The 23,869-nt window shown below is 39.5% G+C and overlaps 1 protein-coding gene across 6 annotated transcripts in view; it reads right to left on the bottom strand.

Moving 5' to 3' along the window:
* Window positions 1-2,680: 2,680 nt before the first annotated feature.
* The window catches only part of dapk2b (death-associated protein kinase 2b), a 31,466-nt gene continuing 10,277 nt past the window's right edge, over window positions 2,681-23,869 (bottom strand). The window contains exons 3-12 of one of the 6 annotated variants that reach the window (XM_067234477.1): window positions 23,614-23,835; window positions 23,166-23,304; window positions 19,947-20,076; window positions 19,714-19,762; window positions 19,591-19,617; window positions 19,318-19,470; window positions 18,459-18,522; window positions 4,349-4,438; window positions 4,117-4,200; window positions 2,681-3,859 (exon numbers count right to left, since the gene is read on the bottom strand). In XM_067234477.1, the coding sequence (XP_067090578.1) occupies window positions 3,782-3,859; window positions 4,117-4,200; window positions 4,349-4,438; window positions 18,459-18,522; window positions 19,318-19,470; window positions 19,591-19,617; window positions 19,714-19,762; window positions 19,947-20,076; window positions 23,166-23,304; window positions 23,614-23,835 (1,036 nt within the window). In that variant the 3' untranslated portion in view covers window positions 2,681-3,781. Of the gene's footprint in view, window positions 3,860-4,116; window positions 4,201-4,348; window positions 4,439-16,229; window positions 17,713-18,458; window positions 18,523-19,317; window positions 19,471-19,590; window positions 19,618-19,713; window positions 19,763-19,946; window positions 20,077-23,165; window positions 23,305-23,613; window positions 23,836-23,869 lie in introns of those variants that run through there. The other 5 variants (XM_067234478.1, XM_067234472.1, XM_067234475.1 and 2 more) reach the window with 5 other exon arrangements.

Genomic DNA, 23,869 nt, shown 5'->3' with positions numbered 1-23,869 from the left:
AAAATACTACTAGAGCTACTTTTCCCTTTTTCCTCCCTTCACAGCAGACTCCTTTAACAAGGAACTATGAAGACATTTGACCACTAGATGGGACCATGGTCAAAGAAAATCTTACAAACATTTCAAAATGCCATCTACAAACTACTGCACATTAGGTGACTGACTATGATTGTGATTAGCTTCAGTTACAGGTAGATGGATGTTTTTTTTTTTGCAGTTGTATTAATGAACCTGGGAAGTTCAACAATATTCAAGAGATCCTTTCTCAGTGGCCCAGCTGGGGAAGTTCAAGGACAGTTGGTAATTCACAGAACTGGACACCCCATTTATCACTGAGACCTATTGAAATACCAAGCACGTGAACCAAATATTCTTGGGAACCATATCCACCTTTGCGTTTCTCAGGCACCACCCATGGCAAACTGGAGTGCATGACATGATTACATGACACTTTGCACACATTTTACTGTTACGCCACACTGACACATTTGCAATGGTTAATGACATTGAAATGGTGAAATGACTCATCCTCCAACAGCTAGAAAACACCTGGGGTCTCATTTATAAAACTATGCGTAGGATTCTTACTAAAAGTGTACGTACGGCCAAAAGCCTAAAATGGCGTACGCACACAGAAATTCAGATTTATAAAACCGTGCGTACGCACACCTGTACGCAATGTTCCCTTTATAAATCACAGATTACCCACAAGTGTGCGTACGTGAATCAGCATTGTACCCCGCCCTGAACACGCTCATTTTTAACCATAAATAGTCAATGCAAAGCACCTCATGAATGCTAATTTAGTATCTCATCATGACCCTGGCATGCGATTGTTGTTTACGGTGAATCATAGCGCATGACAACTTCTCAGACACTGTTAACCTATTGGTGGAGCCCGAAAACTCCGAAAATTTGGTGGCCGGTAGATCACCAATTAAAAAAAACTGTGCGAGTGGCGTCAACTGTGCCAGTAAACACCTTGTACAATCAACTTTTTTATCAAAATTCGAGTTGATTGTACAAGGTGTTTATGGAACAATTATCACTCAGTACAAGCTAAAATAATACTGCTGGATTAAATCTTCATGATAATGATTAAATCGAGTGAAAAAAACGTGTGTGAGGAAAACAAAATATATAAATATTACGAGTAATCGCTCTTCCCACATTCACTTTCTGCAGTCTGACTACAGTACGGTCATCTGCGTCGCCAATTCCAACTGTTTCCAAAATGTGCGTAGGCCTACGGGAGGGTCAGAGTTTGCGTGGAGGACCGCACATTCTCCCGTCAAGTTTGTTTTTTATAAATCACAACCTTTGCGTGGAAATTGGCGTACGTACATTTTCAGCCCCGTTTTGTGCGTACGAAAGCTTTATAAATGAGACCCCTGGTGTTTAAAATTGATAATGTGGGGTGTTGTTCTCTGTGACACATTCACTTTCTACAGGTGGGCAGATGACAGCTAGTGCCTGATTTGATCACAGATTTTAATCCCAGGTCTCCAAAAGGTATTGGTGAACATCATCGTCTGTGTTCTGCATCTAAATGTTGACAGAAGAAGCATACCATATTTGTCTCGGTGACCGACAGGGACAGTTTGGTATTTGTTTCAGTGATACTGTTATAACTTGTCTGTGACTGTGAGAACAGTGGTGATAACAGTCCAGAGCAAAGGACATTCACTGAGTGATACTCACCAGCAGCACTGAAAGTAACAGATTGGTAGACAAGCAATATCAAACTTTCTACCCATGGCAAAGCCACAAAGACTGGACCAGATTGTGTATCAATGAGACATCTTTCAACTTTGCACAGCCTCTAGGCTGGAGAAGAGATATCTGGCTCCATATGAACAGGTGACACAAACCTGTTTTTGCTCTTTTATCTTATTGGCTGCTAGAGAGTTATTGGACTGTAACAGGAACTTACAGAAATACACATACATGCCCTTATTTAGACACCAAGGGAAACAGTGCCTCTCACGCATAAGGACTATGAATAGTGTTAACATCACAAGTAGTCATGCTTGTAAACACACTGATCAAGTCATGTTAGTCATTCATTCTTTAAAATCAGCTGTGCTTGAACCAAATTGCTAGGACATTTTATTTGAGGTTCACCATTGAGTCTTATGTCAATGGGCCAATCAAGGATTATTGAAAGAAGTAGGGCAGATAGCTGAGAAATGAACAAACATACACAAGCATATTGGCAAGATTCCACTCATTATGCATTAACAGAGAAAAGCACATTAGACATTGCCCGGTTTAGGGGGTGGTCTGACGTAGTTTGGGTCAGTTTGTTTGCATAATGCCCCTCCCACTGAGTTAACTTATTTTAGGTCACATTTTCCCCCAATTTCTTTCAGCTTAACCAGGCTCAAACAACATAACTATTGTGAAACTACTGAGCAACCACTGTCCCAAAATTTTTTAATTGAAAATAATAGTGCTCTGCAAGATAGATATAGCATATATAGAAAAATAACAATTAAAATCTCATTTAAAAAAAGGTAACCAAGTTTGTTTCTCCTAAATAATATATCAGAAAAAAGGTTATTAATCGACTACTGAACATATTTAACAATTAAACTTTAAGACTCATGGGATGTCTAGCCTCACTGTGACCAGTCTTTAAATTAAGTTATAGGCCTTGAAATTCAGCACAAGACAAGAGTTGAGTTATTAGTTATTTTAATATAAATGTTACATTGTTTCGTAAACAGAAATGAAAATCCTCGAAATACATTAAGTGTACATTAGGCAAAGACAAAAGTCTAAAAAAGACTAATTTAAGAAACAATAGAAAGAAATAATAAACAAAATATATTTCATAAATATTAATACACATCCAGAATGTGACACATTCATAGAAAGTACGTGGGAAAAGTTTCATTGTATCCATTACTATACTGCAAACTGCAATCACACTTGAGATGGACCAATTAGCACTGGCCTGGGTTCAGGCCAGTGCTAATTGTTGTTCAGGCAGTGCCTTGTTCAGGCAGTGCAGTAAAAAAGACAACATCTTTTCAACAACTTCTTGCAACATCTGGCAATCAGAGATAGTGGTTTTTCAAAAGGTGTAAACATATTTGAAACTCAATGCATTAAAGTCACTGATCGAGGTTGATTAACCAATTGAAAAAAAAAAAAAAAAAAAAAACATTGTAAACAACCCTGAAGACTTACCACTCTAAAATGTTTTATATAATATAAATAATTGTATTCTAATAAGGTAGGTTGTGAACCCAGTAGAAATGGATGCAGTGAACGTTCAGGACATAATGCTTAATTTGCTTTATTAAATGAATACAAACTACAGTTGAACAATGTGATCAACAAGGTGTCTGAAATCTGATAAAAGGTAGCAGACATTGAAAAAGAATTAAGGAATCACACTGTCAGAACAGTTCCAGGGACACATCTTAAACGAGGACGTTGTCAGTGTGAGTGTCCTGCTTTCACATAACACTCTACACACAGCCCCTGTCTGTTTGACTATTTTACATTCTATGACACAAATGAGGCAGGAAATACTCCTTGTACAGTATGTTACAATAAAAAATATTGCACCAGAAAATACTTTTTGAATTATGTAATAAATATGCTGCATGTCTTTGATCACAAAGATGAGCACATTGCATAGACATTAATTTCAAATACATTGTAGACTGTAAAACTGTTGATAACAGAGGTGACTGTGCAACTACTGTCATCCATGACCAACAGTGTCTTCCACCACACCGACGCTGACTGAGCTAAGACAGAGGAACTTTCAGGAAGTGCTGCTTCTTTTTCTTGTTCTGGGTTTTCTCTTTATGAAGTCTTCCTCTTGGTCACTTTCACAAGCCCTCTGAAACAAGGAAGTGGCAGAGAGTTTGTGAGAAGTTTAGGCACAGGTTACAGCACAAGCAGACTGAATGTACAGTAGTTAGTGTTTTGCATACACTATGTCACAGTAACAGGACACATACACTATTTATTTGACCTTGGTCAAATAAGATCATGCTGTGATCCTCATGACAACCCAATTCAGGATTAGTTGTATTAGTCCCTGATTACCCTGACCTGCTGGTTCCAGTGTTAGCCAGAACAGTGTGTCCTCCTCACCTCATGCTGGTCAGGCAGCTTGGGATGGCCCTTCTTCATCATGCGTGTTAAGTGGTTGCACAGGGACACAATCCTGAATGTCAGCTGTTTGATAATAGAAGAAGGAGAGGGTGAAGAGAAGTTGGTTAGAAGTACAGTACAAATAATAGTACATTAATGAATAAATGTATTTAAAAAAATCACAACAGTTTGCTTAGACTTGGATGTCTTTGAGATTGTGTGTGCGTTATACCTTCCACCTGCGTCTGGCATACAGTCTCCTGAAGTTTTCCAGGTTGACCACAGATAACCTCCTCACCAAGGCCTGTCTGGGGTTTAACGGCTGAGGAAAGAAGTAAAAAGTATAAGGAAAGACAAAATTGCAAAACCAAGCCCTTTTGAACACTTTCATTTACATATTTTACACTGCAGCTGGAATATTGTATTGCATGTATTTACCAATTTAAAACTAGAAAAAAAGCAATACTTCAAAACAGTTTGCTGAGAGAAATAAACAGGGACCTTTAAGTCCACCTTAAGGAATTCATAAATAAACCAAATACAAGGTGATGTTTTATGTCCAGACATTACAATCTGTTACTGATATTTGGGGAGTCAGGTGGCTGAGCGGTTAGGGAATCGGGCTAGTAATCTGAAGGTTGCCAGTTCAATTCCCGGCCGTGTCAAATGACGTTGTGTCCTTGGGCAAGGCACTTCACCCTACTTGCCTCGGGGGAATGTCCCTGTACTTACTGTAAATCGCTCTGGATAAGAGCGTCTGCTAAATGACTAAAAATGTAAATGTAAATATTTCCAAAATAAAGTGCAATATCTGAACTGGATTTTCAATATAAAAAGACAATTGAATGTGAAGGAACAATAAATCAACATTTGTACAAATGTACTAAATAAAAAAATTAACTAGAGAGCGTACAATTTGTGGGGAAATTGTAGGGTGTGCTTGCTTGCGTCGGTTGCACAGGGTTCAGTTTTTGAATTACATTTTTACAACTGATATTTCTGTACATTTTATATAAAAATGCATACTTATTATTATATTATAAGATTACATAGATTTAAAATATTTTTTTTTGCTGCTCATTTACAACTGAAAATACGAGTGAAGTGTGGAATTAAATAGATGTCTTCTCATTTCCCCTGCAAGAGCCAGCCTCATTGTTGAATCAAAACGAATATATTTGGCAGACCGGTGTAAAAATTGACCTAATCTCTATGACTTAAACGTCCTTTTAAGTTTTTCCTTTCTCGTGATCGTTCAGGCATTTAGCCTACTCATGGCATTCATTCATTAATAAAGAACCCCCTTTGAAGATTATTCTACGACGTTACCGGCAGTACTGTAGATTAGAAGATGGAATCGCGATTCAAACAGTACCATCTGCTAACTGAAAATATGCCCCACAAAACGTAAATAAGCTTGACATTTATTTAGTGGAAAATCGCTCATTCATAAAAAGCTCACTGGTAGCGATCATTGTCAGTAACAACGCAAAATGCGATATAGCCCTATGTGGAGAAGCTGCCCCGGTAAATTCTACTACTACAGTACCTACTAGACTACTGCTGTGTTCGTCTTGGTAGCGATTGCATTGGTTGAATTCGATTTAACGTTCCGTTGTACGGTTTAGGCTGAAATTAATTATTTTCATGAACAGATTGACAAAGTTTAGGCTGTGGCAATGAAGTTCAAGTTAGTAGTCAGATAGTTTCACCTATTGAAAGACTTTTGATTTAAGTAAGGGGAATGCCGAACATGTTCTGTCGCCGTTTGACTTCCTACAGCTGTGTATGTTTTTGTAGTGTCTCGCGTAGGCTACAGCGTTGCAGTGAGCAACACTGGTTTGAAACCACAGGTAATGATAATTTCACCAACAAATCGTTTACTTGTAATGTCATGTCATAATAAATCCTACAACGAAAATGTATTTGTGAGGAATGTTTATTTTAACGATTGAAAACAGATGTATCATAGACCACTGTAGTATGTGTTGCCCGGGCAACAGAGGCTAAAAAGATCTCTTGCTCTTGACGAAGGCGGTCGCATTTTTCTATCCTCCCCTCCCTGACCTTCCCTGCTTGGCTGTGTCTGTGTCTTGTCTTGTCTCAAGATACTCTCTCATCATCACTCTCCGAAACTAGAAGCATGGAATTAATTAGCTGGTCTCTTAATGCTATTGACACCATCTTCTCGAAGAGAAGCTCGGGTGCGGGGGAACCCAACTGTCCGGACGGGACGTTCGCAGCTGGCTACACGATGGACGCGTGGGAGAATTGGCGTGTCGTGTGTCTAACGGCGCTTTCCGTGGAGGACGTTGAAGACGTCTTCATATTCGGAACCATGATTACAGGCTTTCTGCTGTTTGGAATAGGCGCTGGCTTTGTATATCGTAAAATCAAGGAAACGGCTGCAGCCGTCAAAAGCCCCGTTAGGCTGCCCGATATGATTGATGCGGTGGGCAGAGTTGCTGGAGCTCAGTCTGTGAACTTACAACGCAGCATTGATTACAACAGGGATAAGTTTGCGGCTCTGCAGAGGAAGATGGTGGACTTGGAGACCTTCCTGAAGGGTGGACGCGAAAATTGAGTTGCGGCTACTCGTCAAAACAACTACCCCAATCTTATCCTCTTTCGGCCCCGTAACCAGCACAAGGCCTGGCCAAGGTCGTTGCTGGAAAACAACTCCCCTGGAGAGCGCTGAAGCGAGACTATCTTGCTCCTCCCTTCCCCCCCCCCACCGACATCTGTGGTTTGGTCTCTACCCGGGTCATGACCAAGGATGTCTCCTGGCCAACACAATCTGCATAGGGAGAATCGGACTGATTGTGGCCTAGGTCGAGGGCGCCAACCCAGACTTACTCACACATTAACTTTCACCTACTACAGATATCACCACCCCCCCACCCCCATCCAACGCCTTCGCCTGCTTGTTTCCCCAGGGTGGCTGGCGGTTCTGTGTCCAGCGCCTACATGGCTGCAGGTCCAGATGCTGCTTGTCTACCCCCCCCCCCACTCGTTGCAAGTATCGTGTTTTTGTAAATGTTGTTGTGCTTATGTGCTGAGGTTTTTGTCTGTTCCCACACTGTACTCCTCTAGGAGCATTGTCTGGGGGTTGCCTTTTTCTCTCCTCCTCTCTCCTCATGTTATGCTGTAACTTTCTAGTGGCGCCGAAATTGGCTGCCTAGGTAGGCTCTCCTACCGAAGTAAATTCCTTGTCTGTGCAAACTTTCATGGCGAATAAAAACCCATTCTTCTGATTCTTCTAAAAATGTAAATGTAAATATTTCCAAAATAAAGTGCAATATCTGAACTGGATTTTCAATATAAAAAGACAATTGAATGTGAAGGAACAATAAATCAACATTTGTACAAATGTACTAAATAAAAAAATTAACTAGAGAGCGTACAATTTGTGGGGAAATTGTAGGGTGTGCTTGCTTGCGTCGGTTGCACAGGGTTCAGTTTTTGAATTACATTTTTACAACTGATATTTCTGTACATTTTATATAAAAATGCATACTTATTATTATATTATAAGATTACATAGATTTAAAATATTTTTTTTTGCTGCTCATTTACAACTGAAAATACGAGTGAAGTGTGGAATTAAATAGATGTCTTCTCATTTCCCCTGCAAGAGCCAGCCTCATTGTTGAATCAAAACGAATATATTTGGCAGACCGGTGTAAAAATTGACCTAATCTCTATGACTTAAACGTCCTTTTAAGTTTTTCCTTTCTCGTGATCGTTCAGGCATTTAGCCTACTCATGGCATTCATTCATTAATAAAGAACCCCCTTTGAAGATTATTCTACGACGTTACCGGCAGTACTGTAGATTAGAAGATGGAATCGCGATTCAAACAGTACCATCTGCTAACTGAAAATATGCCCCACAAAACGTAAATAAGCTTGACATTTATTTAGTGGAAAATCGCTCATTCATAAAAAGCTCACTGGTAGCGATCATTGTCAGTAACAACGCAAAATGCGATATAGCCCTATGTGGAGAAGCTGCCCCGGTAAATTCTACTACTACAGTACCTACTAGACTACTGCTGTGTTCGTCTTGGTAGCGATTGCATTGGTTGAATTCGATTTAACGTTCCGTTGTACGGTTTAGGCTGAAATTAATTATTTTCATGAACAGATTGACAAAGTTTAGGCTGTGGCAATGAAGTTCAAGTTAGTAGTCAGATAGTTTCACCTATTGAAAGACTTTTGATTTAAGTAAGGGGAATGCCGAACATGTTCTGTCGCCGTTTGACTTCCTACAGCTGTGTATGTTTTTGTAGTGTCTCGCGTAGGCTACAGCGTTGCAGTGAGCAACACTGGTTTGAAACCACAGGTAATGATAATTTCACCAACAAATCGTTTACTTGTAATGTCATGTCATAATAAATCCTACAACGAAAATGTATTTGTGAGGAATGTTTATTTTAACGATTGAAAACAGATGTATCATAGACCACTGTAGTATGTGTTGCCCGGGCAACAGAGGCTAATATCATGCTAATGCTTCAGTGAAATAGTAGACTACCGTTTCCGAAAGTAGATGTGGGACTACTTCCTTAATAATATCAGCTAATATTGTACATTTCACAATTGTGTTTCACATCACAAAGTAAAATGAGTAAATAGTCACCACCCTGGCCTCTTTGCTTGTGGCGTTTCTGCAGCTGCCTTGCAGTAAAGCTATAGTTAGCCTAGCTATCCCCCAAGTTAACAGATGCGAAACGAATGTTCTGCTACAGGTAGTCACGTGTTTTCGTGACGTTAGTGACGTTAGTAACGTCAGTGACTGTGGCTAGCAAATTAGCCACCGTTAGCTTAACTTTTCGCCACAAAAACTTGACTTGAGCCTAAACCATGCAACGGAACGTAAATCCCAATAGAAGCAACTCAATCGCTACCAAGACGAAACTTTTGACACCTAGGTTGTCTATGTAGGCCAAATATTGACTGAGCTTTAGGGGGGCAAAAAGAATAATAATAACTAGAAACGGCTGTTCCTGCGAAACAGCAGTGAGAATGCTGAAAACCTGAATGGGGATAGCTGACCATGCTAAAAAAGCTGAAAATAGTGAACATTTAGTAGAAAGTTATAAGCTGAAGCTTCAAAGCAACCGAAAGGTATTTTTGAAAGGGGCTGGAGCAGCATTCCAACAATGATTTGAAAGGATTTACCATTACTTTTAAAGGGAGAATAATTTGCACAAAAACCTTAATATTTTAAAAAGTATAAAAGTGAGAAATGAGAAAATACCCGCAAGCTGAAATTAATTTTAAAAATGTGTGAGTCACACAAAAGAGGCAGTGTGGAACCTGAACTGCATCATCTAACAAATGATGTAGTAATCTGAAGGTTGCCAGTTCGATTCCCCGGCTGGCAAAATGACGTTGTGTCCTTGGGCAAGGCACTTCACCCTACTTGCCTCGGGGGGAATGTCCCTGTACTTACTGTAAGTCGCTCTGGATAAGAGCGTCTGCTAAATGACTAAATGTAATGTAAATGTAAAATGTAACAAAGCTAACAGCTAAAATAGCCTACAATGCGGGAGAAGCTGAAAGCTGAACTGTTAAACAGAAAAAGTAGGCTAGCTAGTCGTAACAAGATTATTATCGTTTTAACAGCTGAAATTATAGTTGGGATAGTAATAGCAGTAGCAGATGTGTGCATTGAGTGCGTTTACTCGGCTTTCTTAGTAGGATTCAATGTGTTGATGGAATGAAACATACAGCAGTAGGGCCGATACAGGAAGACACGGCGACACTTTGTTGCAGAAGGATGATGGTGCAAGTTTTGTCCGTGGAGCATACAACGATTAATAAAAAGAATCATGTAGACGCGTTTATTGAGTAATCGCATAACTAATTACACATGTAAACGGAGTAATCGTATTATTGGTATAAACCGACAATTTCTAGTAATCGGGTTTCTCATGGTCAAGTAAACGTACCAATCACCTGTGTGAGAGACTGAGTGGTGCGTGTCTGTCGTTACGGTGATGGTGCAGCTATGATTGCTAACGCGGTAAGGGCAGAGAATAAGAGAAATGCAGCTAGAATCCACACCTCAAACAAGATAAGCTAGATGCAAAACTGTACGTCCAATCCAAAATATAAGGATATTTTCCGAGACCCAAGACTCTACCGAAACCAGAGATATTCTTTATATGTCTGTGCAGTCAGAAATACGACTCTACCTACAGTTTCAAAAACGTGTTCCTTCTGCTTTCCTGGTGCGTGTTTGTTTGGTTGCCACGGCGATGGAGCAGCTGTGATCGCTAACGAGCTGGGCAGAGAGAATAACTAATGTAGCTAGAATCCACACCTCAAACAAGTTAACCTAGACGCAAAACTATACGTCCAATCCAAAATATAAGGATATTTTCCGAGACCCAAGACTCTGCCGAAACAAGAGATGTCCTTTATATGTATGTGCGGTCAGAGATACGACTCTACCGGCAGTTTCAAAATCTTGTTTCTTTCGCTTTCTCTGACGAATTTTACCCACCTCTCCATTGAAGTTTGTGAGAGAATTTGAAAGGCTGCTCTTGCTTCAAGGCTCATAGCTGAAAATCTGTAAATGTGAGCTCTTTAGTAGTTACATTGGCTGAAAGAGGACAATTTTTCCTACATTTTAAGGTATAACTTGTTTCTGTAAGTTAAACTATATGAACGTTAGAGGAATTTGTTTGACAATTTAGTTGAATATCAGAAAGAGAGCAGCCAGCAAAGTTTGCCACTCTGCTTGCTGCTCATTCCTAAAAATCAAGAAGGAGCAAACATTTTAATGTATTTCAAACTGTCATAATTCAAAATTGGCTGAATATTTGAAAAAGCTGAATCATTTGGGAATAGCTGAATGTCTTGTGAACATTTTAAAGGTTGAATGGTGTCTCTAGCTGAAAGTATGCTGAAGTAGTTACGTTTGAAAGAGGAAGAAGCTTTTTAATGATTTGAAAGGATTTACCATTACTTTTAATGGGAGAATAATTTGCACAAAAACCTTAATGTCTTCAAAAGTATAAGAGTGAGAAATACCAAAAGTCATAGCCAATATATCCTGAAGGAGCTGAATGTTTTGATACAAAAATTGTAGGAATCGGTGAAAGTATGCAGAACTAGTTAAAGGCCAAAAAACGGCGGAAGAACTAAGAAGTTGATATAATAACTAGAAAGTGCATTTCCTCCAGAAAATGCATTGGAATGCTGAAAGATGAATTATTTGTTTTTAAATTGCTGAAAATAGGCTACAGAAATTAGAAAATACCCGCAAGCTGAAATGAATTTCAAAAATGTGTGAGTCACACAAAAGGCGTGTGGAAGCTGAACTGCATCATCTAACAAAGCTAAGAGCTTAAATAGCCTACAATGCGGGAGAAGCTGAAAGCTGAACTGTTAAACTGTAGAAGTAGTAAAAGTAGTATATTCGTTTTAGTAGCTGAAATTATAGTGCTCTTAGTCTTTTAATGAAACGAGTTGACTGAATAGCTCTGTCTTGTGACTCCACTAATCAGCTAATACCAATCACCTGCGTGAGACTGAGTGGTGCGTGTCTGTCGTTGCCACGGTGATGGTGCAGCTATGATTGTTAACGCGCTGAGGGCAAAGAATAACAGAAATGTAGCTAGAATCCACACCTCAAACAAGTTAACCTAGACGCAAAACTATACGTCCAATCCAAAAAATAAGGATATTTTCCGAGACCCAAGACTCTGCCGAAACCAGAGATGTCCTTTATATTTATGTGCGGTCAGAAATAGGACTCTACCGGCAGTTTCAAAATCTTGTTCTTTTGCTTTCTCTGACGATTTTGTCACCAGATTTGCATTGGTCTCTATGGGGCGAGAGTTGGACTTTGTCTCGCTTTCGTGGGGCTCTGAACAAATGTGTACGTCTGTTGGATTCAACAGACAACTGTCTACGACCAGCACAAAATTAGTTATCTATTGATCCAAAAATGAAGCATGAAGAGCAAAAATTGTGGCAATGCTGGCAAACTCGAAATATTTTTTCAACGACATCCGAAGCTGCCCTCCACTCTAAGCGTTTCAGTCTACACTCTAGGGTTTCACGTACACACCCATGTAAATCTCAGAAAATGTTTGAAAAAGTCATGAAACATAATCAGTGATATTGAAAAAAGTTGAATAGATATCAAAAAGCTGAATTATTTAAAAATAGTTTAGGGTTTTGTCAACATTTTAAAGTTTAAATGGTGGCTCTAGCTGAAAGATTGAGGAAGAAGAAGGATTTGGAAGTTGAAGTTTAAAGAAGTTTGAGTGGATTTGAAAGAAAACTCCATTGGAAACCCATGTAAAAAATATTATGAATATTGATTTATATTAATTCAAGCATAAGAGGTACAAAGCTGAAAAGTCATAGCACCCATGGCCTGAAACTGCTGAATTCTATGATAGCTGAACGGTTTTAATAGCTGAAGATTTGAAGGCGCTGAAAGGTGTCTTGGAAGAAATAGAAGAAGATGCTTGAACTAGAAAGGCATTTCCTGCTGAAAATGCGTTGGAATGCTGAAAGATGAAATTATTTTTCTTAAATTGCAGAAAATACAGAAATGAGAAAATACCCGCAAGCTGGAATTAATGTCAAAAAATGTGTGAGTCACACAAAAGAGGCAGTGTGGAAACTGAACTGCATCATCTAACAACGCTAAGAGCTGAAATACAAAGCGGGAGAAGCTGAAAGCTGAACTGTTAAACAGAAGAAGAAGTAGGCCTAGGCTAGCTAGTCATAAAAAGAATATTATAGTCTTAACAGCTGAAATTATAGTTGGGATAGTAATAGCAGTATCAGATGTGTGCATTGAGTGCGTTTACATTTACATTTAGTCATTTAGCAGACGCTCTTATCCAGAGCGACTTACAGTAAGTACAGGGACATTCCCCTGAGGCAAGTAGGGTGAAGTGCCTTGCCCAAGGACACAACGTCAGTTTGCATGACCGGGAATCGAACTGGCAACCTTCGGATTACTAGCCCGATTCCCTCACCGCTCAGCCACCTGACTCCCTGACTTGACTTACTCGGCTTTCTTAGTAGGATTCAATGTGTTGATTGAATGAAACATACAGCAGTAGGGCCGATACAGGAAGACACGGCGACACTTTGTTTCAGAAGGATGATGGTGCAAGTTTTGTCCGTGGAGCATACAATCGCATAACTAACTAGAAAAGGATGTTCCTGCGAAACAGCAGTGAGAATGCCGAAAACCTGAATGAAGATAGCTGACCATGCTAAAAAAGCTGAAAATAGTGAAAATTTGGTAGAAAGTTATAAGCTGAAGCTTCAAAGCGCCCGAAAGGTATTTTTGAAAGGGGCAGGAGCTGGACGAAGGCATAAAACTACAGAAAAGAGAAGAACAATGCAAAAAGAGAAATAATTCAGAAGAATTTGAAAATTTAGTAGAAAGTAATTTGCTCAGGTTTCAAATTGGTCTGAAATGTATTTTAGAGAGGACCTGGAGCTAACTGATTAAAATGCTGCTGCAAAAAAAGTTGAACTATTGTGGGTAGTAAATAAGATCATGCTACATCTAACCAGCGGATCATCTTGCAAATGTGTCAAAGTGGTATTTTTACAGACTGTATTAACACCGTAGGCGTGAATAATGCATGCATAGTGATTGTCGTCCATCTGTAGCCGAAGCTAAGCTAGAGAGAGGATGCAATGGGAGACTTTCTACAGTAAGCCATATCTACTGCTTCAAATTGAAAACGGAGAAGATATTTAGAGTAAAGACAATTTACTTAACATCTGTGTTCAATATCGTCAATTAAAAGTACAAACTTTCCAGTTACGAAGCGTTTGTTCGTAGGATTAACGCCAGCTGCAGCAAACACATGCCCCAGCCCCGGTTTTTGGCTGTTCGTGACGGTCAGCTATGACAATCTTGAGCCTCGATTTTTGCAGATTTCTGTGAAACTTGCTAAAATAAAAACGATCTAGCTAGATTATGTACACTTTAAGCTCAAATGTACATACCTTGTTTGGCCAATTTGGTCGATTGTGGAAAAAAAGTCTAACCGTTTTTAGTTATGGAGAGCCATCGCGCTAGCTCGATTATACGAGAGAATAACAGAAATGTAGCTAGAATCCACACCTCACACAAGTTAACCGAGACGCAAAACTGTACGTCCAATCCAAAAAATAAGGATATTTTCCGAGACCCAAGACTCTGCCTAAACAAGAGATATTCTTTATATGACTGTGGAGTCAGAAATACAACTCTACCTGCAGTTTCGAAAACGTGTTCCTTTTGCTTTCCTGGTGCGTGTTTGTTTGGTTGCCACGGTGATGGCGCAGCTGTGATAGCTAACGAGCTAGGCAGAGAGAAAAACGAACATTTACCTAGCATCCACACCTCAAACAAGTTGACCTAGACGCAAAACTATACGTCCTATACGGGGGGGGGGGGGGGTCGAAATAATTCACAAAATCAACAACAACAAACAAATAATTTCTGCATATGCAGGTAGCGACGCTAGTGCTAAATAACTATTTAACTGGTCGGCTCCATGACGCCGGGTAAGTAGCTAGCTCCTGAGACTTCTCACCAAAAGAACGAAGGGGAACCTTCGATTATGTCCGTAGGTACCTAGCAAAAAGTAGCCTCAACTTTCCTTGACCTTAGCTACGGCACTAATGCTGAAGGCTCGCTGATATAGCTGTCGGTCTTACTAGAACGGCGTAGGTATGCATCGTTGCTAACGTGTGCTGACGTTGTGATTGTGCTTAAGTGAGAAAGACGGAGAGAGAGCAGGGAAAGGAAATGCAACTGAACGAATACGCTGCGTGTTTTTACCTAAATAGTGTAAAAAAATGTTTTTGACGAAACAAAATATGTGGCGGCCGGTGTTGATTCTGTGGCGCACCGCCACGAATTTAGTCTATGTGTGGGAAACACTGGGATATTTTCCAAGACCCAAGACTCTGCCGAAACCAGAGATGTCTTTTATATTTATGTGCGGTCAGAAATAGGACTCTACCGGCAGTTTCAAAATCTTGTTCTTTTTGCTTTCTCTGACGATTTTGTCACCAGATTTGCATTGGTCTCTATGGGGCGAGAGTTGGACTTTGTCTCGCTTTCGTGGGGCTCTGAACAAATGTGTACGTCTGTTGGATTCAACAGACAACTGTCTACGACCAGCACAAAATTATCTATTGATCCAAAAATGAAGCATGAAGAGCAAAAATTGTGGCAATGCTGGCAAACTAGAAATATTTTTTCAACGACATCCGAAGCTGCCCTCCACTCTAAGCGTTTCAGTCTACACTCTAGGGTTTCACGTAAACACCCATGTAAATCTCAGAAACGGCTTGAAAAAGTCATGAAACAATCAGTGATATTGCAAAAAGTTGAATAATTTACAAATAGTTTAGTGTTTTGTCAAAAATTTTAAGTTTAAATGGTGGCTCTAGCTGAAAGATTGAGGAAGAAGAAGGATTTGGAAGTTGAAGAAGTTTAAAGAAGTTTGAGAGGATTTGAAAGAAAACTCCATTGGAAACCCATGTAAAAAAGGGTTAGGGTTAGGGCTAACCCTAACCCTATTTATATTAATTCAAGCATAAGAGGTACAAAGCTGAAAAGTCATAGCACCTATGGCCTGAAACTGCTGAATTTTTTGATAGCTGAACGGTTTTAATAGCTGAAGATTTGAAGGCGCTGAAAGGTGCCACGGAAGAAATAGAAGATAAATAATAAAAATAATATGTTGAATAAAAATTCAAAGAATAATACTTGGAATGCTGCATTCCAACAATAAAGATTCAAAGAACAATACTTGAATGCTGAAGCAGCATTCCAACAATAAAGATTCAAAGAACAATACTTGGAATGCTGTTACAGTTTAGTGCAGTGTAATTGCTTGCCGTGATAATTAAATGCTAGTGTGATAATAAATGACCAAATCATACAAACTGTCATGATACATTATTTTAATGTAATGCAGGAATTTCGTTTAAAATAGTATCTGCTGGTGCACATGTCATGCACTAACCTACATGAGAATATACACAGAATGATACGTGTTTGCAGTGGACGGATAGCAGCCCCCCCCCCCCCCCCCCCCCCCGTTGAAATGAACGAATGACTCGAAAAAAGATTCGTTAATTTTACTGAACGAGATTCAAAGAACCGAATCAGTAAAATGATCCGAACTTCCCATCACTACTGAAAATTCTCTGGTCTGGCGAAACAAAGATTGAACTCTTTGGCCTGAATGCCAAGCGTCATGTTTGGAGGAAACCAGGCACCGCTCATCACCTGTCCAATACCATCCCTACAGTGAAGCAATGTTTTTCAGTGGCAGGAACTGGGTGACTAGTGAGGATCGAGGGAAAGATGAATGCAGCAATGAGTTACATCCTTGATGAAAACCTGCTCCAGAATGCTCTGGACTCTTATTGTATATTTTATATCATTTTTTTTTTCATTGTATAGTAGTGGTTAGAATTATTTAGATACTGTTGTACATTTTATATTTAAAACTCTACCGTAACTTTACCGTATGCACCTTCCTGCCATAGTAAATTCCTTGTTTGTGCAAACTTACTTGGCGAATAAAGCTGATTTTGAAGTCACGATTGTTGCTAGTATACATTAAACATTTGATGAAGTAAACCAATATAAAGTTTGTCAGTGTGCAGGAAAATCACTGAGAAGAGCCAGGGAACAAATAAATATAAATGTGAATATGCTTTCAATACAATAGCGAAAACAAGCTTAGCAAACAAAACTCGTGACATTGAACAGAAGTTGAGTCTTGCATTTCAGTAAATAAATCAGATGAGATATGCTTTTCCACAAAACCTCACTTCTATGACACATTGAACATTATTGACCAATTAAGCAAAGGTAGCAATGTCATAATCTTTCCTTTCCTTAGTGTTAGTTAAACTCTTTTATGTCCTGATTGGCCTCAGGACCCAGTTCTCCTCCGCAGGACTGGTTGATCAGCTCTGTCAGAGCATGTTTGATGTCTTTGTTGAGACTGTCAGGCAGGCTGCCAGTCCCTTCGTGGTTTAGGGACCTCATCAGCTCCTGCAGCCAGTGGAGCTCTGTGGTCAGCTCTTGCCTCAGGGTGCTGAGGCGGTTCTGCTTCTGGACGTACCTCCCACTGATGCTCTCCAGGCTGGCGTCCACTGCCAGCAGGTCCTCCTGCAGTAGCCTCCTGGAGGCCTCCACCTTTCGGAACTCATAGCACACCTGTGAGAGTTGCTTCCTTGCATTTTCGCCCTCCTCCTTGTACAAGGCCTCCTTCTTGGTGTAGATGGAGAGGAGGGTGTCAACGTCCCCCTGCAGACTCTGGTGGGCTCCGGTCACCCCTGTCAGGCCATTTTCCATAAGGGAAACCTCCTCTACCATATGGGCAAAGCGCTCAAAGTTGACGTAGGTGTTGTTTGGGGACATGCTGGTGTGAAAATTAATGGTGTACTCTTTTAGATGCTTGGTCTTCAGTTGCTGAGGCTCCATCTTTTTCATGGTTTCAAGGACAGAGCTCTCATCCACATGGCCTTGTGACTTCAGACAGGGGGAGTGGAGGAACATGGAATGAGAACTTGTCCCATGGATGGAAATCTGACACACACGATAGTAAGCAGTACACGTGTTAGCCTTGTGGAATTAGTGCACATCACGCAGGTTGAGCCAGCAGAACTCAGAACCCAAGGTGCATTAGGAAGTGTGTTGAAGTCCACCTCTTTACATTTGCCAGTGTAATCATCACTCCAAACTGGATGGGGTTTCCACAACAAAACTATACACATGCATATAATCATGCTGCTACAAATGTTAGCATTTGTCTTCCTAAGTCTTCCTGATTATTTGTCTGTGTCTAGTATAGTACAGATCAAAACTGTAAAAAAGTGCAGACTAGTGGCCATGTGTTCAGTATCCTTATTAGGGTTGGGGGACAAAAACGGTTCGCATTTGAATAGCGATTCAGTCATCTAGCGATTCATATCGATTCACAAATTTCAAAAATCTATTTTTATTTTAATAATATTAAATGTCAAGGTTTTGATGCATTGGGATTTTTTTCTTCAACACTTAACTGCCTATCACGGTCAAATAAAAACAAGTAACAGCAAACTGGAATCATATTGAATCGAAAGTTTATAAAAAATCGATATATTTTTTATCAAATCTAGACCCCAAACATTTATTTGAATCGAATCGTGAGGTATGAAAAGATTCCCATCCCTAATCCTCATCATTTTAAAGTACAGTTTTTTGTTATACCTCATCCACAAAGTATATGAGGAGAATGTCAAATAATGACAGAACCAGGCTATTATCAAATGAAGCAAAAAGCATGCACTTACTTTTATCCAGGGATGGTTAAGAGCATCTTGGATAGTCATTCTTTTTCTGCAAGGCAAGTAACAACTGTGAAGTTGTTAACAGCAAAGTAAAACATGTCTCCACAATGTGAGCCTCTACGGAGCGGGAAAACTAGCAGACATCCTCAGTTTCCTTAAAAAAAACATTTCTCTGAAATGGCATGCACCAACATGTAAAATAAATAAAATTAATCAGATACTTTATATAAATGCATTGTCTAGCACCTTTACCGTATTTTTTAGAAAATAAGCCACATTTTCTATAAACCGCACCCCACCAGAATGTGAGCTTTGTGTTTGTAAATCTGAGTATATACTGCACTGAAATATATGCCGCACTTGATACAGGAACAATTATACCAAGCAATGCACGAGTATAGGCAGTACAGCATGCCGTTGTGTAACACACTTCGAAAACGAAAGTACATGCTAATGTATGTTTTCTATTGCCCGGGAATTAACTAATATTTAAGTTATTTTTCCGAAACGGTAGCTAGCTTGCTTTAGTTAGCTTCCGGGCTAAGTTAGCTAGCATAATACTCGTAGCAATGCTACTACCATGCTAACAGACATCCCAACCTGCAAAAATTACTTTCAGGGAGGTGGCTTCACTAGCTACGCATATATGCGAAGTTACGCTTTGAGACCCGCATTAGAATGATCACATATGTGCGACGCTACTCCTTAAAGGGTTAAATAGCAGTCACGAAAAAAGTGTTTCTACTGTTGTACGGAAAAATACTGTAGTTCAATCAATGTATTCACATATTAACTCCTAACCCTAATGCCTGTTGACCTGAGGCCATGTGTCAGGGGGTGAATCAGGGACCCAAGGATTCACCTTGTGTCCTTCTCCAGAAGCTGGCGGATGAAGCTCTTAGCAAGCTCACTGGTACTACTGAAAAACTCCTCGTCAAATTCATAATTTGTGGCTGAGATGTTTCCAAGGGTTTCCTGTTTCGAATCGCCAAGGAAAGGTGATGCCCCACTCAAACTAAAAACACATACAAAACACAAAGGTAACACTAAGACATTTAGAAAGCTGTGTCTGCTGTGTATGAATCAGCGTAATGAGTAAATGTCCAATTACTGCTAGTTCAGAAGCTAAACTTACAGTATATATGTGATGACTCCGATGCTCCTGTGAGAGAAGGTTAACACAAGGTTAATATAAAGAAATTGACTGCCGCCTGTAGTACATAGAAGCCTACAGTGTGATGTAATTAGGAACTCTTACCACATGTCGGCCTCTAATCCCAGTGGCTCATAGTTGACTATCTCTGGAGCTGAAAATAGAACTGGTTATGAGCATCACAACACACTGGCCCACCACAAAACAACTGAGCTCATAGACAGGGACAAGTCTCATATAAACATTCGCAAACAATAAAAAAGCATTTAAAGGCTCCATTAGACTAAATGGGATTCATATGATGAGCAAAGTGTAAGTATTTAATAGAAAAATATTACCAACAAATTCGGGCGTCCCAAAAATATTTTTGAAGTCCGCCCCAGCTTCAATTTTATGAGCAAGACCAAAATCGATCAGCTTGATTCGGGGGAGTGGAACGTTCTTGTCCAATAGCATTATGTTTTCTGGCTGTAAATCACAAAATTGTCATAAGAGTCTCTCTATGTAGAGATTTGGCTCATAAATAAAGAAGTTACCTGATTCCAGTGCTTCATCATATTGCGTAGGCATAAATTATAACATTCAATTCTTTAAAGTTGTGCTGGAGGGTTTGATGTATGAAATTCTCTAATTTTATAGCTTTCTGACTGACAACTTATCCCAGTTTATGGAACAGTATTACTGTCACATTGCTATGACAGTAAATAAGATTTACAACCATATACCAGGGGTTCTCACACTTTTTGGGGCCAGGGACCCCTTACAGGGGAGAACATTTTCCAAGGACCCCCCAAGCACCACCACCACCACCACCAAAACAAAAAACTTTTAACATTGCATCATTATTAGACTATTGAATGAATTACACAAAATTGACCAGTAACAGGAGTTGTTACTTATTTATTCATTACATATTCATTTATTACTTTTTTGTATTTATTCATTCAGTTTTCAGCACATTTAGAGGCATCAAACATTTCCATGGAGGGCCCCAATGTACTGATGCGAATGAGGTCCTCGGTGGTGGATGGATTCAAACTACTCATTATGGGAAATTTAGTTTTTATGTTGTAGCTATTCGCACCGGTGTTCATGTAGGGTCGCAACTGCGCTCTTGGTTTTCAGCATGGCTTGCAGCAAGACAGAAGGGGACTCAGTTGGGGGGTTCATTTTGTTGACGGAAGCATAGTTTAAGTTTCTATTGTTGAACTCGTTTGATATGTGTAGTGTTGGATGTTAGTTTGGTTAGTTTGATTGTTCACACTGAGGGTGAAGGTTAGCTAGGTAGATCGCTAGCCAGGCTGTTACAACGCAGGACAGATTCAGTAGGTTATCACAGGACGCAGCCTATGAGGTTTATCCGAGTCGCGATTATTAGGTGTTGAAATCTCCGAATTTTTTTTTCCCATTGCAAATAATGGTTTGAGCATTTTCGGGTTCTATCATTTCTTTTCACGTAACTGACAGCTGCAATAGGTTAAAAACATAACTCGCTCGCACCCGTGCGCCCAAGTACTTTTCCATGCACACATATATTTAAATGGGCACTAGTGATGGGTAATTCGCGAACGATCCGGCGCTAAGAGCCGGCTCTTGAAGGTGAACGTCGGGAGCTGGCTCGCATATCTGAAGAGCCGACTCTATTTTTAATAGATTAATACAGCCTATAAAAATTAAATGATTATGAAATAATGAATTTTAATTGTATTGAAAATAATTGACTAATTCAAAGAACAACAAAAAAATACTTGTAGTCTTGATGATGTGAGGATGATAGCACACGATCATCCTCACATTCTGTTCCTGTCAATCCTGCATGAGGGAGGGCCAAGCCAACTCACACAGTCAGAGAGTAGTCAAAACTCGGAGGAGAGCCATGATAAATCAATGCATTTTTTAAAGATATGTGGTTACGGTCGAGTATGATTTCATTTCATAATTTAATTCAAATTGTTTTCACACCCATCATAGTCAAATTCATAGTTAAAACATGTATTTTTTAAAGAGCCATTCGGGAGCCAAAAGAGCCGGCTCTTTTTGGTGAGCTGAGCCATACGAGCCGGCTCACGAAAAAGAGCCGAAATGCCCATCACTAATGGGCACACTGTAGAGCCCTGCCTTTGCGCTCTTAAATTGACACAATATGCTTATTTTATTGGTGCAAATGGTCACCCATCTGTAGATTATTATATATTTTTTCACTTTTTAATGATACCGCACAATTCTACAATTTTATAATTTATGGCAAATTATTTCGCGGACCCCCTGGCTATGGCTCGCGGACCCCACTTTGAGAACCACTGCCATATACAACAGTTTAATTTACCCATACCTTACATATTGTAATATTGTTTGGGGTAATGCCTACAAAACTTCTCTACACCCTATAGAAAAAGAATTCTACGCATTGCCACTAGTTCCAGTTTATACACCCACTCTACACCACTATTTGAGAAACTTAGAATTTGGAACATTTATGACGTTAACAGATTTCAACTTTCACAGCCCAATATATAAACCATAATCTCCATGATACCTTTGACGGCTTCCTTAACTTTCCCTCTCAGATTCACAATTATCAAACTGGCCAATGCACTAATTTACATATCCCCCTACTCAGAACCTCTTTTGCTCAAATGTCTGTCAAATTCAAGTGTGTCACAATATGGAATGATCTTCCCCCCTCCCTCAAGAATTTTACTTCCTCTTTTCTGACTTTCAAATATGCTCTGAAAATATATCTGTTAAAAAATCCAAGCCCGCTGTAGTTGCCACTTTTGTTGTTCTTATTTTATTTTAATTCATACCATCAATTATTGATTACCCTTTTTGCATCGTATTCATTTACTATGTAGTACTTTATTATTTATTGTTAACTCAAAGCATTAGTTATCTGTGTATCCTTATTGCATTATTATTATTTCTATGTAATACTTATTGTTAATCCAAACCATTCGATTTACTCAATTACTCCTATTGTATCATTCATTTTCTATGTATTGTTTTGCTTTAGTACTTATTGATTATTATAAATTTTGTTTAGTTTAGATGAGGAGGGCCTCATATAAGCTTTCCATGCTTCTTCCCTCCTCCTGCACCTGTTTTACCCATTGTTTTTGTATTATTTTTTTATATATAATATTTTGTGCAATAAATAACAAAAAAAACAGTCAACACTATTATTGTTCTAAATGAGTGTCTGAGGAATGTACAAAAAAAAGGTGGGCCTATTTGCTTTGAATGCTTGTTTTCAGTAGCTCTTTTCAGTAGGCTGTCAGGTGGGTGCCTCTCTTCGCCATACTATGTGTGTGATTGTAAGGCATAAGAAAAACAGGATGGAGATTATCAGAGCAGTGAGGGTGACATCCTTGTCAAATTGAGGATATAACAATGTTTGGATTGAGAGAATCATATCATAATGATAAAAAAACATGTATGCTTACAACAAAATACCTCTAGCAATACAAATTATTAAACACAAAAAATAACATTTCTAGAACCTAATTTGTTTAACGGTGTTAAACCCCAGAGGAAAGAGGCATGAGTACATACAGTACCTTGAGATCAAAGTGTGCGATCCTCTTAGAGTGAAGGTATTGGACTCCATCTAAGATCTGTTTAATGAACTGGGTGGCCTCCTCTTCACTCAGGGATTCCTTCTGGGCCAAGAAATCAAAGAGCTCTCCCCCTGACACCCTGCAACACACAATGGTTTTAATACCCTGTAGTATTCAACCCTTAAAAATGGAAGATCCAAAGTATAAAAGATATTTTCATGATCAGAAAAAAGTTATTAAGTCGTAAATATAACGTTTCCAGTCTGTTCCCTCAATTCAACACACACAAACTCTTGTTGATTTGAGACACAGATCTACAGTGCATGAAGACATGATACCAAACTACTGAAGTTTCTTCCCTCATGTAACTACAGTTTAGAATGTGTTATTCTCTGACATGAAGAGTAAAACGGAATATGTAGGGTGTATTGTGGTGCTGTTGACTCACAGCTCCAGAATGAGCACAACGTCAGAGCGGGTCTCATACACGTCATGCAGGGTGATGATGTTGGGGTGTTGGAGCTGCCGCAGAATATCCACCTCTCTCTCAATCTCCTCCCTTCTCACTCCCCGCCTGCTGCCTCGGCTCTGGCGCTTCTTAATACATTTTGCAGCAAACTCCAGGCCTGTGCTCTTCTCCTTGACACGTTTGACAATGGCAAATTGCCCGCTGTGAAAACAAGACAAACAAAAGATGGTGACAT

The sequence above is a fragment of the Osmerus mordax genome, chromosome 4 (assembly GCF_038355195.1).
Source record: "Osmerus mordax isolate fOsmMor3 chromosome 4, fOsmMor3.pri, whole genome shotgun sequence".
Classification (NCBI taxonomy): domain Eukaryota; kingdom Metazoa; phylum Chordata; class Actinopteri; order Osmeriformes; family Osmeridae; genus Osmerus; species Osmerus mordax.
Note: the sequence above shows the minus strand (reverse complement) of the source record. Positions and strands in the feature narration are given on the sequence as shown.